This window comes from Ambystoma mexicanum, chromosome 8 (genome assembly GCF_040938575.1).
Source record: "Ambystoma mexicanum isolate Mex_15411 chromosome 8, UKY_AmexF1_1, whole genome shotgun sequence".
NCBI lineage: Eukaryota > Metazoa > Chordata > Amphibia > Caudata > Ambystomatidae > Ambystoma > Ambystoma mexicanum.
Genome location: NC_090929.1, coordinates 1,082,196,414 through 1,082,215,218, shown reverse-complemented (window position 1 = coordinate 1,082,215,218; position 18,805 = coordinate 1,082,196,414). Strand labels below are relative to the sequence as shown.

Genomic DNA, 18,805 nt, shown 5'->3' with positions numbered 1-18,805 from the left:
AAAATAACTATGTAAAATGTCACACATACTAACGTTTTTTATTGGGGGGGTCCCCCCCAAACCCCCCATCCCAAACCCCTACCCCAACCCTCCACTCCTCCCCATCCCCCCCAACACCCCCCATGGATATACCTTTAATTTTTAAAAAAAAGTATTTAATAAAACATTAATTAAATAATTAATTATTAAAAAACCCCATCCCAAACCCCTACCCCAACCCCCCCCTCCCCATCCCCCCTACTCACCATGGATATACCTTTAACCATTTAAAAAAAATATGTTTTATAAAATATAATTAATCATTTATTTAAACATTAATTCGAAAAAAAATCGAAAAAAATTCGACATTTTTGTAATTCAACATTTTTATTTTCGACTAAATATTTTCGACATTTTGACTTTCGACATTATTGTATTCGACATTATGACTGGACACCGGTCTGGCCCATACACTGTGTCACAAACCAAAACGAGCCACCCACAACACAGAATGTGAGTTGGTTTCAGACTTCATTCATACAGGTCCCACCCCAAGGGTTTACCCACAACACACAGACTTTCGGAAGGCGCTAGTCAGTCTGACAGGAGGCAGCCCCAGAACCATATAGGGTCTTTCCACCCAACAGCCAGTAAGAAAGAAAGGGACAGAGTCAGGGCTTCCGAGGACTTTGGGAAACAAGGTGTAAAGGCACTCGAAACCAAGAGGCTACAGTGGCCATCTTGCCTTGGTCCAGGAGTCCATTCATTCCTATGGCAAGGCCTGGATGTACCAAAAATGGAGGACACTCATAGCCACTGTCAAGTCAAGATTATATAGCTGTCACCAGCCCATACCCTTCTCTCTGGGCAACACACAGGTGCACAAAACACACATAAGGGATACAAGAGTGAACCCCCACCCATGGGTGCCATAAGGGTATCCCACGCGTGTTCACCAAAAGGAAAAATTAAGAGCTGCACTGCCAGAGGCCCAGACTGGACCCTAACGGCAGAAAACATTGTAAGAAACCTGAGGTTATTCCCCCAAGTAGACCTCAGGAAACCCTTATTCAGGTGGACAAGCGAGGATCACCTCGGTAAGGCAGCCCGGGTTTAGGCTCAGGGAATTGCCCCAGGTGAGACGCAGTATTGTACCGGGGAAGATGGAGAAGACAACGTTATACCTGGGGACTTTGCAGGCTATTATACGTTTACCAACCTTCCTCCCATTGAAACAATCTTACCCAAACCAACCATCCCCTCCGTATGTAAAAAATCCGATAGGATCCCACAACCTGTTGCATTCAGAAACCATCTCTCTCAGAATCCCTGCTTTCCAGTTCCCTTTCTGAATACTCCCAATCATTCTTCTTCGAGTCCCTCTGATTATTTTCCGCACTCCCAACCTGCTCAGGTAAAATACTACAGTTTCCACAATTCCCCTTGTTCATTTTGCGATCCCAGCTATTCCCGTTTGCCCCACAAACCCTACCAATCCCGTTCCTCTGATTATCCCTTTCGAACATCCCAGTTGAAAAGTGACCAACAATTACCAATTCCCACCATTTCTTATGTTCTGTTCACAATTCCCATTATTCCACTCCATTTCACCCGTTTCGTCCTTCTCAAACTACCAACCGACCCCATCCTATCTCGTAGGACATTCCGACACTCCAACCCCTCCACTTTTAGACATGAAGACTGGTTTACAACGCACTTGTAATGAAACTGTTCACGTGACATGTCTCAACCCTACCGTCAGGCAAGGTTAGGCAATTAACATGAATCTCACACACACCCGACAGCCCTTCCTTTTCCCCCCAGGGATAAAATGTGGCACAGGAGAGCCCAATACAAGCAAGGCGAGCACGGTAGACAGCACAACGAGACGACTAGTCAAGCGCAGCAGTTCAAGAGAAAGGGAAAGGCGGCAGAAATTGAGATGGTGGTGAGGAGAGAAGTGAACTTGCCTTTTTCGTATCGAACCTGCTGAACCTTCGTGGAAGAGAGCCTAAGACTGGTGACTTGCAGCAGATGTCAACAGTACACGGGGCAAGCTTACGCCGATGAGCAGGAGCGAGGGAAGCTCCTGCGCCCGTGGTATCGGTCTTGACTCCAGAGACGCCAAAAGCCAAGCGGTTCATCACAGCCGGTGAGTCGAGGGGAGAACCGATAAGAATCGGGCTGTGTTGAGTAGAATCGCAAAGTGGCAGGTTTTTGAGCCAAATTTGATGAAATATGAAAGAACTGTAAAAGTGTTAGGGGGAGACCAGCTACAAAGGGAAACCGGCACCACATAGGTGCTAAACTGAAAAGACTCTGGTCGTGGGAGGGCCAGAGAAATAAGTCAAAGTGGTCATACAGAAGGTCAAGTAAAATCCCTGTACAATTGAAAGACTGATCTACAAGCAATCTGAAAGAAAGGGAGGTGAATCCCAAAAACATTGAACTGTGTAAAAAGGAGAACATTGAAAGTAAAGAGGGATTCGAGCCCGGCAGAGGGAGATCCAGAGATGAAGCTATCACCCAAGTACTAGCAGTCAAGAGAGGTCCAAGCCCAACCAAGAGAGATCCAGGGGTGAAGCTATCATCCAAACTTCAAGTAAGAAAAGAACCGACATATACATTGAGGAATACGATACATGAAGGGTCATCCCCAGAAGGGGGGAACCCCAGGGTGAAACCATCACCCTCTCTGAACTGTGGATTACAATAGAGAAAGGTCAGCACCCAGAAAAGGGGGACCCAGAGGGTGAATCATTATCACCCTAACAAACTTTTATTTGGTTAAAGGGACTTTTGTTTTTGTTATTTGAACACGTCAGGCCCGAAGGCAAGAGACTCTTAAAGGAAGCGAGACTGGGCCATCGACGGTCCCGAGAACTGCCATTGGAACAGTTGTCTCATTCTGGAGAAGACAGACTGTACTGTGCTCCAAGCTCCCATTTTACCCCGTACTCAAAACGGTGGTATGGGAGACCCAGGCTATCGCACCTTGACATATTATTGGAGAACACTTGTTTCTTTTCTTGAAAACTATCCCACACCCTTGGTTTGTAAATTGTGAGGTTTGGCAATAGGTTTCCTAGTATAGGCCCTTTTATTTTGACACAACACCACTAGTACTGCCTTAATTTCATTTGCTGGTCGACGCTTACTCCCATCTTAGGTTTAGATTAGGTGTTTTTCCAACCTGCATACACAGCATTCATTGTTCAATAAACACCCTTGAACTGTGATCATTTGTGTCTGTTTTACTTGTTGCCACCTCACAACATAAAGAAAACACACATAGAAGTGGCAGGACAAGGACTAGGAGGCCTTGTCCCTCCAAAAGGCATTTCCAACATCACAATCACCAAGCCCCCACTCGCGACAGGACCGCAGTTCCCTGCTTAGCAAGTCTGCAATGGTGTTCGTGGTGCCTGCCAGGTGAAAAGGGACGAGGGCCAGGTCCTGAAGAATGGCCCAGTGCCACAGGGACTGAGCCTCCAGGGAGAGCGCCTGAGAGTGTGCACTGCACTGCTTCCGGATGTGGAACATGGTGTTGTCCATGAAGATCCTCACCACCCTCCCCTGCAATTGATGGAGGAATGACTTAAGTGCCCAGAACAGCGCACAGAGTTCCAGAACGTTGTTGAGGAGGTCCTTATCCTCCGGTAGCCAGAGGCCTCTGGCATGCGAATGTCCAGTATGGGCTCCACATCCTTCCAGAGAGGCATCCGTGGTGACGTGGCCTGGTACGGTGAGATCTGAAAAGGTGCTCCTTGCGTCAGATGTGGATGCACTCCCCACTATCGTAGAGCTAGTCGGAACTCCCGGTTGAAGACAATCTTGTCCGTCCATGAGCCTGTGCCTTGCAGCCATCGCGCATCTAGGAACTCCTGAAGAGACCTCATCTGGAGCCAGCAGAATGGAACGGGGTGGAACAGAGTCCTCCCCCTTCCTTGGGTACCAGGAAACACCAGCACAAACCTCTCTGCTCGAGAGGTACCTCTTCCACAGTACCCTTCAAAAGCAGGGCTTGCAGCTCCTTCTGAAGCTCCTTTTGCGGTTGTTGAGGAGGTGGACAGGATCTGCCCGGTGGCCTTTTTAAGAAAGAAACAGTAACCACATTGGACAAGCTGGAGCGCCCAGGCTTCAGAGGTAATCTAATGCCATTGGGGCCAGTGCTCGCCCATCTGTCCTCCAACCGGGGAAACATGGGGGGTAGAAATCAAAGCGTCTTTGAGGGCGGATCTGCCCTAGCCACTGCTAATGCAGTCTGCTGGCCTCTGGAGGCTCCCTGCCCCTGCTGGGTTGCGGGAACTGAGCCTTCCTGCCAAAGGGGACATATCACCTGTATCCTGTTCCCCTTGAGGCAAAGCCAAAGGCAGGTTTTGCCAGCTGCTGGACAGCTAGGCCCAGAGACTTGCCGGCAAGCTTTGAGTCCTTAAACGTCTACAAGGATTTGTCAGCTTTACGGACAAAATGATTCTCGACACCAAAGTCCATGTCCAGTAACTGGTTCTGGACGTTGGGTGAGAATTCCCACATGTGCAGATATGCCTGTCTCCTCAAGACAGTCGCCGATCCCATAGACCTTACGACAAAGTCTGCGACGTCCAGGACCGTCTGCAATGACTGCCAGGCCACCTCCTGACCATCATCCACAATTCTCAGGAAGCCCTCCTACATCTCCCCTTCTGGAATATACTAAGAGGCTTTCCCAATAGTCTTCCACAAGCCAAATGTATACTTTACGAATGCGCAGGACGCAGTAACTGCTTTAAGGAACATACTGTCTGACGAGAACACCTTCTTTACTAGGGTGTCAACTTTCTTTCCTTCATTATCCGCAGGGGTTATAGACGTGGATGTGCCTGGCCTAGTGTTAACAGTAGCCATCTGTACCATTAACCCCTCTGGGGTTGGATGAGTGGAGAGATAAACAAACAGTTTCTCTGGGAGCCACACTCTTCCTCGTTAGAGGTGACTCCGGTCCAGCCACTCGAAAAAGGAGCTCTTGAGACCCACGACTTGTCTGCAGCTCCTCGCTTCGGTCTCCGCACAACCCCCAGGCACAGTAATCTTCACAATCAGGCTCACATGGGGAACGGCAGGCTTCCTGCACGCCTTCCGCTGTGCAGCCTCTGCAACTCGGATTTTGGGGCAACAGGACCCTCTCAGAGCAAGCAGGTGAAATCTGCTGTCTCAGCGTTCCAATGTCCCTTTGGTTCTCCCATTTCTGCACAGATTGCTGACAGTGTCGTTTTGTTCCTGCCTCTCCTAGACCAGTCTACACTCCAGTCACAGTTCCAGCTGCTCCTTCTCACTGCCTGCACCCGAGGGGGCCTTTTATGCCTCCCAGGTCCATTCAGGTGTGGGCTGTTAGGATCAATTGCCTGACTACTGCTATAGCATGCCTCCTCAGTCCTCTTCCTCATCCCAATACGCAGTGCCCAACAACTAAGTTAGTTATTTTAGGCAACTTCAGCATTTTAAGATTTATTTCCCTTAGACTTATAAAAATATGAACCATTAGAATTTGTTTTTAGGGATGAAGACAATTGACTTAAGGCAATATTGCTAGTTCCTTTTAACTTAAACCTTTCGAAGTAAGGAAGGTTTTTGTCTTGAGATGCCTTGAAAGGTCTTTCTGTTCTTAGGGTCTGTTCAGATTTCTTTGTATTAGTTCACAGAGCCACAGGATTTATATGTGGTTCAGGTGCACTGTAATGACAATAAGCCAGCCATTATCTGTTTTGGCCATTTTGAAAGTTGTTCCCTTTCAAAGGACACATAATGCGTCTCATCCCACAGGATATCCTCACCACCCTGGGCCTCATCTCCTCCTAGGTAATCCTCCTGCAGTACATCACCCCCAAGGTCAGGATCAGGAAGCGTCCGACTTTGCCTGGCAACCTGGGAGGAGTCTTTAGGCAGAGGTTCAGTGAGGGAGCCGTAGGATTCTTCACAGGGCGTAGTGATGCAGTATATGTACGACGACCGAAGTCACGTCCGGAGTCGACGACCGCTGCATCGAGTCAAGAGGGATCGCCGGCATTGAAAAGTATTCTGAGCAGCTGGCGCTGGAAGGGATATCTATCTGAGGAGGAATCTGCAGGAGAAAGGCAATCCATTGAAAATAGGGCAGGAAGGAAACTTATTTAATGGAGGTAAAGAACAGATCTCTTGTGAACAGAGGAGAGAATGGGGCTATATCGGATAGTCAGATTGCTAGGTAGAGAAGAAGGCTGCATCACGCATGAAAGCTACAAGACTGAAACAACAGTGTTAAACAGCAGGGCTAACTGCGCTACAAGAGTAAGGTGTAATTAGGTAGATATAATGAAGGCAGAGGAGGGGATGGTCCATAATTGACATATCGAATGGAAGAGTGTGACAATACCAAGTAGCTGCAATGTGACTGCCACAATAGAGAACAGAGATCTCCATCACAAAAAACTGCTGGGAAGAGACAGTCATAAGTTAGAACAGTAATGTACAACATGCTACTAAGGTTGGCAGTAAAGAGACAGTTAAGTGGAACAAGGGTGTGGATGATTTCATACCTGACCGCTGCAAGGTGACAGTCATAATGCACAATGTTGAAGTGGGACACAGTGCTATATCCCTGCTGTTTCCGGGGCTTGTTTTCGGACTCCTCCAGATTCAGCCGCTTGGTGAACGTGTAAATCCCTAGAACCTTTGTGGGCTGCAAGGAAACATTCATTAGAAGTCAGTTCTCTGCATCTCTAGCCATTGCCCTACGGGAAATGCTTACAGAGTTAGCTGTTCTGTTTTTTCCCCAAGGATTCCTTGCACATGTTTCTTGTTTACCCAAGCCATGAAGCCCTAAACCACACAATCTTGCAGGGAAGTTTAATGTGCTCTGCAAAGGAGCAATGTATTTTTTATCAACATTTCTATTTGAAGGGAAGTCTGCAGTACATATGTCAACAGAGCATCAAATAATGCTAATTTGCTGTCCGCCTGAAAGCCAGCCTCGACAGGCATGGGCAAGACTTCAAATCAACCACTGTAGTCTGATTTAACCATAACAGGCAGCATGGTACATTACTAGGGACACCACCACCCTAAAAGCTTCACACAGCCACTGGCCAAACACCAAAAATGGTGTGAGAATCTAGTGGGTCAATGTCACAGTAAGTACTTTCCGGGAAGCTTAGTGAGAACAGAGTGAAAACACAATATGAAATTTTATTCTGGGTGTCGAATGGGAAAGGACACGTTAATTACTTGTACTCCTATTGTTATTTATTGTGGGGGAAAAAACGTTTTACAAAATGAACTAGAAAGGCCTTTAGAATTATAATTGATTTAAAAAGGGGGAATAATACACAAAAAAACAAAAACGGTCCTCTCTTGCTATACAGGGTATCAAGATCCTGCACACAGGCAGGAGTTGTATGCATTAATTTCATTAAGATAGCCATGATGGAGAACTATGATTAACAGTAAGTAACTTTTCTTTCTCCATCATACGGTTTTTACTGATATTCATAAGCAATGGATATCAAGTCCATCCCAGATTTCAGAGAGGAGTGTCAGGGGGAAAAACACAAAGGATGGAGAGAAAAAGACATCAGGAAAACTAAAAGTTACTCACCGTAGTGACTTCTGTACTCTTAGTCCATAGTCCCCTTTTTCTCCATTCTTATGGGTGTCCGTCCCATCGTGTTTGAATGAGCGCATTTTGACCAGCAAAACCACTTTTCCTTAAAATAAAGTCAATTTGGGGGCAGAGCCAGTGCACACCGGGTTATCGCATCTGCGGATGGTAGCCCTACCCATCGGCAGCACCCACCAGTCCAGTCCCCCTTTCTCCTTCTGACGAGCTAAGCTACATCTTTTTAGGGGGATGGAGGGAGGGGTGTATTGAGGAAAGGGGACTAATGACTAGAAGTACAGCATTTGCTACATTGAGTAACAGTTCCTTTGTTTCATAGAAATGAATTGCTTTGTTGAAATTCACTTCAATGCAGTTACTTTGTGGGGAAGCAATTAATATATTTATATATTGGGGGTAAGAAGTACAATGGTGGGGTGGGAAGGGTACAGGAGGGTGTGGGAGGAGGGTAGGGAGGTATGTGGAACCCCTGTTATAAATAATAGAAGCAATTTTGTTTAAAGTAACTGCATTAAAGTGAATTACAACAAAGTTATTTACTTCGATGAAACGATGTAGAACCGCAAATAACTTAACTTACTCCAAAGTCTCACCTCCTATCCTCCTTACGTATAGAAGATTACAAAGCGCATATCTCTTAGGAGTGGGGGTGGGGCGGGAGTAGCTAATCAAGCAAATAGATTTTGTAGACATGCCTGACAAAACTAGCGTCTGCCCTTGAGCTGGTGCCATTGAATAATATCTGCAGAAGGCTGACTCGGTAGACCATGTGACCACTTTTGAAATGACTGGCCATGGCACCTGTCTTTGGAACACTACGGAGGCTGCCTTGGCCCTGACTGCGTGAACTTGAATTCCCTTAGAGATGTTTTTACCGTCACAAGTGTATGATTCTTTAATGCATCCCACTATCCAGTGAGCAAAGTATGCCCGATAGCCTCTTTATGCCACAAAGAGATTGTCATCTTTTCTGAAACTTAAGGGGCCGTCAGACATCAAGCTTACCCAACACACGCTCAGCCTCCTACTGCGGATTCAGGAATTATACTGGAAGCAAGGTTTCCTGATTTATGTGGAAAGAGGATACTATTTTTGACAACAATCTTAGGTATGTTCTAAGGACAGCACTAACCCTATGAATCACTGTATATGGTTTTGAAACTGACAAAGACAGAATTTTGCTTATTCTTGTTGCCGAAGTAACACTCATTAGGAAAGCCAATTTTCATATGACAAACAGAATATCTGCCGCAGACATTCGTTCAAAGGGTTTAGGAGTGACAACTGAAAGTACTAAGTTGAGGTTCCATATTGATACAGATCTTTCATAAAAGGATAAAGCAACAGCAATCGCTCAAAATGCCTACGGATGACAGGGTTGGAAGGAGGGGAGCACAAATCAGGGGTATTCCTCTATGCACTGATTGCTGATATATACGTATGACAGAATTCCACTGAAACCCCTATAATTTACCTGAGCGACGTCTGCGATAAATTATAGCACTTGGTCAAGGTTGCATTTAAGTGGGTTACATTCTTTCAGCAAAGGCCAATGGCAGAATCTAATCCTCTTGTACTAGGTTACATTATGACAGCCAAGGTCAGGTCCTCATGATCCAGCTCACCAAGTTCAAGGACTGAGCAGAGGGGTTAACAACACTCCCTTCCTACTGAAAGAGCATTTCCGAAAACAATGAAAGGAAGAACGGCTAATGGCAGCTTCATCAAGTCCAAGAATTATATCCCAGCTGGCCAGCGCAGGGTCAACAGGATCATTTTGGAATTTGTAGTTGTGAGACATTTGCAAACCACATTGTGAATCATGGGGTTTGGAGGAAAGACATCTACCGACTGTTTTTTGGAAGAAATGAGGAGGGCATCGCCCTGAGAGCCCTAGCCATGTCCCCAAAAGGTACATTTCTTGTATTTGCGGTTTGCCTTTTAAGTAAACATGTGCATGAGGGAGGAGTCCCCACCTCTAGAAGAGTTGTTGCAGCAGAGAATCATGGTGCTCCCATTCATTCATGGTGCTCCCATTCAGCCGGTAAGATAGCTCAGCGGGTTGAGTCTCGCTGCTGCGATCCGAGCGTGATCTGCAGGTCACATGTTCGAATCCTGGCAAGGCCAACTCAGCCTTTCATCCTTTCGAGGTCGATAAATGAGTACCAATTTCTGTTGGGTGATATTGTATGTAAATATGTGCTCTGTAAAGCGCTTTGGGTTAAGGCGCTATATAAATAGCGCATCATTAACATGACTGCAATGTGCCAATCTACTTAGTCTGTCCATCATCTCGTTCTCCCCTGGAAGGTGGATCTCCACTCCCAAATGTCTACTACCGACCTGCAAAGGGCTGGGGACCTGGCCCCATCCTGTTTTTTGAGATAGTAAATTCATGTTGTGCTGGCCGTATGGATAAGTACCATCTTGCCAGAGATCAAGGGAAGGATTCTATGAGAGCCAGAAAAATAGTTTTGAGCTCTAGGCAGATGTGTTCTAGGTTGGGCCATAGGCTGTGTACCAAAATGTCCTGCAGTGTCACACCACATCCCGTTATGGTAATTATCAACTCGTGTAGAGAGATTAAGGGAAACGGAAAAGACTACTCTCTTCATAAGATTATCCCGACAGTCGTACCAGAAGAGGTTCTGCCGAAAGATTTCTGGAATAGGTATACAAGCGGACTGCTCATCTTGCACCTGGTTCCAAGACTCTGCTAAGTGCTACTGAAGTCGTCTCATTCTCAATTCCTTAAAGGGCACTGCTAGAGCACATGAAGCCATAAACCCTAGCAGGCGCTAACCACCTTGCCAAAAAGATAGGGGTCGCACAGAGCAACTAGTCATCCAAATATTGGTATACGTGTATTGCTTTCTGCCTCAGGTTTGCCCTGATGATCAAAATCAATTTTGTAGACACACCCCAGCTGCATGGAGCCCAAAGGGGAGCATCTGTACTTAAGTGCACAAGTCACAGTGACAAACAGAGAAACCTCCTGAGCAGCGTCCATTTAGGAACATGCAAGCAAGCATCAGTCCGGTCCACTGAGCATAGCCAGTCTCCTTGAGTTAGAGATAGCAGAATTTGGTATGGCATGGTCATCTTTAATTTCTCTAGGCAAAGAAATGAAGAGAGACCAGTATAGTACCAATCTCAGGTCAGCCTTGTACGTCTTTGGAACGCTGAACAGTTAGGTGTAAAAACACTGTCCCGGCTGCGAAGAGAGAACTGGTCGCATAGCCCTCATATCTCGATGCTTCCTGCAGAAGAACATGAGTCCAAACCTGTTTTAGTGAAGGAGAAAAGGGTTGAGGCTATCAACCTGACCCTCAAATCCTCTATAATTAAAAACCACCCTACCCCGAACTCGGAGATCCTGCCCCAAGGTGAGACTCGTGGACCTAGGCGTGTGGGAGAAGCCATTCCTTGAAGAGGAGGGTCATGAGCTCCTTCGTGAACTGTATAAGCCAGGGAGTGCGTCCAATGTTGATGGAGGAGGTCCCAGAGTCTAGGGGCAAGAAAAAGCGCGGCCTGTATTCTGGTTCTTTTCTTACTTCTGGTGGAACATAGGCCTCCAGAGATGCTTGGTAACTTAAAGTCTTCAGGTTGGCAGTCTTGTAGATGATGCAGCAGGATCTGAAGATGATACAGGCTTGCAGCAGAAACCAGCACAGTTCGATGAGGGTCGGGTTATATGGTCAAATTTGCGAGGTCCTTTGATGAGTAAGTAGTGTTGCAGCACGCAAGACACATCTTAGGGGTGCCAGGGTAGTCGACCAAAGGCCTCCCAAAAAGGCATTGAGGACCAAAACTTGAACAGCAGATCAGAAGTTTTCTGGGACGAAGAGCTTGATTTTCTGCAGGAGAGAAAGTTGGGACCAAACTGTTGGCATCTTCCTTGCTGTATGCTGGTTGAAGGAGAAGTGTCTGTCGATGTTGAACCCAAGGGTCTTGGTGCAGGTGGCCAGCTCGATTGTGAAGTCTTCGAGGTGCATAGCGGAGAGACATGTCTGAATGTCATGTATTCGATGTTGTTGGTCAGGAGTAGTAATTCAATCTTGATGCAGTTGAGCTTCAGGTAAGCACTCAACATCCACAACTGGATCAAAAAGAGGGAGGACTCGAGAATTTGGATGTCTTCAATGGAGGATATTTTGAGGTAGAGCTGAGCGTCATCTATGTATTGCTGGATGTTGTAGGTAGACTTGAATAGGTCGCACCTGTAACCTGCAGAGCCGGATGAGGTAGATGCAGGACGACGACATGCCGAGAAGCAATTTGATGGTTCACACTGTGGCAGTCTTCATTGACAACAGCCACTGCACCATCCCTTGCTGCTACCCCTCTCTTCCGGGGGTGACCCCAGGCAGCAGACTATTGAGTCTGGCTACTAGGAAGAGTGCGTTCTGCGATGTGTCAAGCAGAACTTTGGATAGTTGGAGAATTCCAGATCCATCATTAGCCGGACGGTCGCCTCAGTGTTTCCGACAGCCAACTCCCGCAAGCGGTCCCGGGTGAGCCAGTCGTCAGGTATGGGTATATGTGTATACCCCGGAGACATAGATGGGCGACCACCTGTGCCAGGCATTTTGTGAACCCTATGGGGGGCGACTTCAATCCGAAAGGTAGGGCCTTGAACTGGTAGTGCAGAAACTTTCAACGTTTGTTAATGGAGACGTGGAAATAGGCGTCCTCCAGGTGCAGCGACGTCAAGAGGTCTCCTTCCCCCAGTTGGACGAGCACGTGCTACAAAGTAATCGACCTGAACCTTACTTGTTGAGACGTCTAAGGTTTAGGATGGGCCTCCAGCCATGTCTTCTTTCTGACCAGAAAGTATCTGGAATAGACTCCGGAGCCCTGGAATCGTTGGGGAACAAGCTTTATCGCCCCTTTCTACAGCATGGCCAGTACCTCTTCCAGGAGCTGAGGGATGTGCTGCTCCTGACAGGACACCTGCTTCGAAACACCAGATTGCGACCCTGGGCGAGCGCATCCAATACCCATCTGTCGGTGGTGTCGATCTTCCACTCGTTGACGAACCTCATCAGCCGGCCACCCACCAGGTTGCACGCGTGCCCCGACGTCCCGGCCGGTTCAGGCTTGTTTTCGGGGCTAGCATCCTGCCCTGCGGGCGACGGCAACGTTGTTCTCTGCGACTGTAGGCCTGGGAATGGCCTCTGTAGGCTTCCTGGGTCGTGGTCTGGAAGGCGGACGGTAGAAAGAGGAGAAACCTTTGGAAGATCTGCTCGACTTGCCCCTGGAGGGGCGAAAAGTAGATCGCTGCTGTTGGAGAGGGCCCAAGCACCGGGCCATCTGTGTCTGCCTTGATGGCCTGGAGGGACTCGATGACTTTCCAAAACAAGTTCTCTCTATCTAAGGGTATGTCCAACACCTTCGCCTGGACTTCCTGACAGAAATTCGTGGCCTTCATCCAGCCTAGTCGACAAAGGCGGACACCATTCCCCCATCTTCCAGAACCCTGTGTGGGTGACGTCCAACGACACTAATGGTGTGATCAGACGTAATTTCTCCCACCTGGAAAAGAGCGATAGCCTCCATCTTCTTATCGTCAGGGAGGAACTCCAGAAAAGGGCCCAGCTTGTACCACAGCTCCCTGTCGTACCTGGCTAGGATCGCCAGTGTGTTGGCTGCCTCTACAGTGGACGCTGCAGTGTAAATCACCTTCCTTCCCATGGCATCCAACTTCTTCCCCTCACTGTCCGGAGGGACCAAAGACGACGGGTTAGCAGACTGTTTCCTCACGGCCGCAGATACCACCGAATCCGGCGATGGTTGCGACCTTATGCACTTAGGTGCAGAGTCCGGCACCCGGTACTACTTCTCCAGCCTATCCCGTTTGGCTGGAGCCATGCAAGGGTTCTTCATGAGGGCCAAGCCCTCTTCCTACACGTCGTCCAGAAGGGGCACCGCCATGATTGTCTTCTTCTGGCCTAGCGCCTCTAGTACAAGAAACCCTCCTTCCTGGTTTCTTGAAGCACAAGCTGAAAAAGCTTGCAGGCTATAGCGATCATGGAGTGGAACGACCCAACCTCGTCCGGTGGGGATGCTCTAAGTGGCGCATCCAAATGCAAAGACTCGCCGCCCGCTGCGACAATATCCTTGTCATCGTCGTGGCCGTACCAGTTCCCGTGTCTGCTGGGGGAGAAGGGGCCCAACGCGGATGCAGAGACTGAAATGAGTGTGTCTGATGACTCTTCCTCTTCTTTCAGGGACCACTGGAACCGGATCCGGTGGCATCCTCTTCTGGATCTCTGACGCCAAGGTGTGAAGTGTGGACAGAACGTCCAGAGAGAGATCTCTAGGCTGAGCTGGCAGCATCGGAAAACTAGGCCCGCGCCGTCGTCTCCATCGTTGTCCCAATCATCCTCCTCTTCCACGTCCTCATGCATTGTGTGCAAGGACTCCTGGTTCTCATCTGTGGAAGAGACCTTCATGGCTTGAGCCACGGCCTGGGCGGGCTGTTGCGGGGCCTCCTCTCCCCCAGCCCCTGTTCCCCCTGTCAAGCTTGAACCAGGGCCTGAGCCAGTTTCCCTCCTTCTGGCGTGCCAGCAGACTTTGCCAAAGTCACTGCGGCTGTGTCGCGCATAGGGCGCAAGGATACCTTCTGTGCTGCGGGGCTATTTTCACAGGGTCAGCTCCCTTAGCCGTCGTGAGAGCAGCTGCCACAAACTCTATCGTCGACGAAGTCTTAGCCTGCGCCGATTGTGCCTGCTTAGGTTGTTCGCGTCCTGCTCCGTCCGCGGCTTCGCAGACTTCTACCGCAGTTTAACCGGGGTAGATGATTTCCTTTTTGAGGAGGAGCTAAATTGCCGGCTGTCCATGGAGGAGGAGGGTGATATCGATCGGGCCCTATCGACCTTAGGACCCATTTCCATGGCAACCCCAGTGGACTCGAACTTGCAGTACTTGGCCTTGTCTTGGACTCATGTGAATGAGGCACCCTCAAAGGATTTAGAAGACAGCTCCTCGGATCGGCCGGTCATGGGTGAGGCATGACCCTGCTCGGGGCAGAGACCTTCGCGTTAAGCCACACCGACAGTCTACTGTGCCTGTCTCTCGTCTTCTTGGAGAACCCGAGGCATATCTCGCACTCCACTTCCTTATGGTCTGGGTGTAGGCAGAAGAGACATGGTCTTCCACAAATACATTCCTAAACCGGCACTTGGTGCAGGGAATGAAGAGGGACCTTCCCTCCTTCTCCTCTGTCAGGGCACGAAGTAGGCCCGATGGCCTTCTGGAAACTTCGACGATCCTCACCCTTTAGAGGTGCTGAAAGTCACAGACACCGGATCCCTGCTGTCGGCAGATGGGGAAAAGAGCAGACAGGCTCTTTTTAGAACAAAAATCAAAGCTTTTTCCATCGAAAACATGAAAAAACATAAAAGTAGCACGAAGATCAAACTCGAGTAATCCCAACACTGAAGCGTGCATGTCATTGGATGGGGCAGTATGCCCCAGAGGACGGTGATTTGTTTAAAGGAGAAATACAGTTTGAAAGTGAAACTGTTTTTTCTTTTACCGAGGATTCCCAACCAAATGACGGGAATTTTCAAGAGCATGCAAATTCATGCTATACCCCATGCTGGAAAAGAAAAAGATTATAACAGTTGGATTAGGGGCCATAAGAAGGAAATGATCAGGAGAGATGCTCAAAAGACACAGAGCAATAGAACAAAAAAACATATCGGAAACCTGGTCTATTATCAACTCAACAGGAACATCCAAACTACTACCATTAATAAAAACGCAGTGACAGAAAACGTTTGGACTATTTTATATTCAGCCTTGTTTGCAGAGAGGCTCAAAATGGAGGCGATTACCTATGAACAACCGGCCTGGATCCTCGACTATGACCAGACTGACTTGGTGATAAGACGCTCTAAACCCTCCAGAGCCCCAGGACCAGATGGTCTTTCAAACATGACAATTAAAAAAAAAAAATAACAACAGAACAGTGGGCTCATGTATTGGACCACATTTCGAACATCATCCTGGAAACCAGACTGCTAACAAATTCATGAAAGGAGGCTAACGTGATCCTGATCTTTAGGAGCGGTGACAGGGGCGACCCAAATTACGATCACCCAATCGCATTACAGGATGTTATGGGGAAACTTTACACCACACTTCTCTTACAAAGACTGGGCAAATTGTCACTGACTGAGGGACGCCAAGATCCATTCCAATATGGCCTCACAAAGGGCCTAGGGACTTCTCCACCGATATTGCTTCTTTCATTACTAATGCACAGAGCCGGAAGATCTACATAGCCATTATCGATCTATCCAAAGGAGGAAAATTAGCAGGAAAAGACTTTGGAATAAGCTACTATCATGGCATTGCCCTACAGACCTGGTTGACCAGCTAAAAGCTCTATATATAGATTCCTCTTGTAGAATCAGACTGAACGCCTCAGGCCTCTTGAGTACTAAGATCCCGATAGGCAGTGGCGTAAAACAAGGATGTCCGCTAGCACCTGCTCTTTTTAACCTTTATATCTCAGATTTGCAGACTTGATGGTTAATGTTAGGTGCTTTCCCCCAGACTTTTCAGGCGACTTCTCTACGTAGATGACTTGGGTCTTCTGGATACCACACCCATAGGCTTGCAGAGACAATAGAATCAACTGAAGGAATACACCACTTTAAATAACATTCAGATGAATATAGGCAAAACAAAGATCCTAGTCCTACAGAAGAGCCAAGGGAAACGGAAGGAACAATTTACTTGGTGACTAGGGTCTGTGAAAATAGAGGTGGTTGATGCCTTCAAATACCTGGGTGACCAGATCTGCAAAAACTCTATGCAAACAAAAACTGCCTTCATGTTAAAGCAAAAAATTAGTGCACTAGCGAGTCAGGCCTTCATCCTGAAGCATAGATGCTGTGGGTTTTCGCTGCAACCTCTAATATAATTCTATAGAGCTAAAGCAGCTCCCGCAGTGACCTATTGTGCGGACTCACTGATCTCCATCCAAAAAAAAAAACCAATGGTCCCTGCTAGAGGGCCTGTTCTGGAAGAGAGTGCTTGGCCTCCCTAAATCTATCCCAGAACAAATCATCAGAAGGGAGTTGGGACTAATTTCCTTGAATGGAGTGGTGGAGTGGAAAGCCTTGACCCTCTTCAGTAAATATTTGTCGGTTTTTCCACCAACGAAGTTTGCATTAATAAAAGCCAAAGTGGACTCTGGGAATAGTATGTTGGGGAGTTTGTGGGACCAGTCCTAGAGACTCCTCATGGTGGAAATGGAGTTAACTTTGGAAAAGTTGTTGTCCAACCCGGGGAAGGTCAAAAAAAAGTTGTGGGAAAGAGATTGGATTATGACCTGTGAATCAGCAAACAAATTTAAATTGTTCCGACACCTGGCAAAAGAAGTAAGATCATTCGGAGAGACACCAGGATCCATTAATACATTTCCAGACCATTACTTTTGGTTCCAACTCATGCATCTCAAATTTAACTTGTATCTTACAATGGAGATTGTTATGGCAAGAGAGGGCAAGAGCTCAGGAATTCCATTGTGTAGGTTTTGCAGAGGGGTACGAGTTTTGGAAAAACCTAGTCCACCTCTGCACCCGGTGTCCAGGCCTAACTGAACTTTGAACATATTTAGCAAAAATTGCGCAAAGTGCCCCTTCACGCTCTACGAGAGATTGGTGGGAAAAACTGCTGAGAGGGGAAAAAAACGCATCGACAATTGCAGTAGTTAAATTCCTAGAAGAATGCCTAGGAAAAAGGACCGCCACAGCTAACCCATAAGGACTGGATGGAAATAAATTACATTTTTAAATTTTAATGAGACAGACCTTTTGCCAAAATGTTTTTGTATTAAACAAATAAAAGAAAAAATATCCTGGTTGAGAACGACCTTGTCCGTCCAAGTGCCCGTGATCTGCAGCCACTGTACATCCAGGAACTCTTGAAGAGCTCTCACCTGGAGCCTGCAGAACGTGACGAGGTGGATGCAGGAGTACATCATGCCCAAAAGCAGGTTGATGGCTTGCAGTATTGCATTATGCGCCTTCGACAGGCGCCGCACCTTACCCAGGACGGCTGTCACCCTCTCCTCCGTGGGGGAAGCCAGGCATGCGACTGTGTTGAGACAGGCGCCCAAGAAGAGAGCGTTCTGAAATGGCTCCACGCAGCACTTCGGATAATTGGTGGAGAATCTGAGTTCCGTGGGAAGGCGAATGGTTTCCGCAGTGTGCTGGACTGCCAGCTTGTGAAAACGGGAGCAGATGAGCCAGTCTTCCAGCTAAGGGTAGACGCCGATCCCCTTGAGGCGTAGGGGTGCCACCACAGGTGACAAACACTTCATGAACACCCTTGGTGCTGACTTCAGGTACAAAAGCAGGGCCTTGAATTGATAGCGTCACCCCTAGACCACGAAACGCAGGAACTTCCGATGCTTTCGATGAATGGGGACGTGAAAGTGAGTGCCCTCCAGATCCAAGTTCACCAGGACATCCCCTTCCTCCAGCTGGACGAGCACGTGCTGCAACATGAACATGCTGAACTTCTGGGATTTCAAGTACTTGTTGAGGTGTCGTATGTCTATGATTGGCCACCACCCTCCTGACTTTTTCCATACCAGAAATTATCTGGAGTACAATCCGGAGCCCCAGGGGTGCCGAGAGTGGGCAATATCAACCCTTTTCTTAGCATGGCCTGAACCTCCTGCAGTAGTTGGGCCATAAGTAGTTCTTGACGTGCCACAGGAGGAATGTTAGGACACCAATGATGGAACACCAAGGCATGCCCCTGACGAAGAACGGCAAGCACCCATTTGTCCGTGGTGATGGTCTTCCACTCGTTGCCAAAATTTGCTAATCCGCCTCCCACTGGGGTGAGCAAGTGGGGGCCCGGATCCATGGCCGGTTCAGGCCTGCTTTGGCATCTGCATCCTGACCTGTGCCCGACGACGATGCTGGCCGCTGCTGCTGTAGGCCTGTGAGCAGCCTCTGTAGGCTTCCTGGGCAATGGTCAGGGGGTTGACGATAGGGGGTGTTATACCACTTGGAGGACCTGCTGGACTTCCCTCTTGAGGAACGAAAGGACGACGACCTCCTCTGCTGCAATGTGCCCAGCGAGCATGCAATCCCCGTATCCGTCTTAACCATCTGGAGAGACTTGTCTACGGTCTTGCCAAATAGATAATCTCTGTGAAAAGGC

General features: G+C 48.0%; 1 protein-coding gene across 6 annotated transcripts in view; it reads right to left on the bottom strand.

Moving 5' to 3' along the window:
• UBR4 (ubiquitin protein ligase E3 component n-recognin 4) overlaps positions 1 to 18,805 on the bottom strand; it is a 2,945,062-nt gene that overhangs the window by 114,462 nt on the left and 2,811,795 nt on the right. For all 6 annotated transcript variants that reach the window (XM_069611069.1, XM_069611071.1, XM_069611072.1 and 3 more), the window contains one exon: positions 6,534 to 6,676. In XM_069611069.1, coding sequence (XP_069467170.1) covers positions 6,534 to 6,676 — 143 coding nt within the window. The remainder of the gene's footprint in view (positions 1 to 6,533; positions 6,677 to 18,805) is intronic.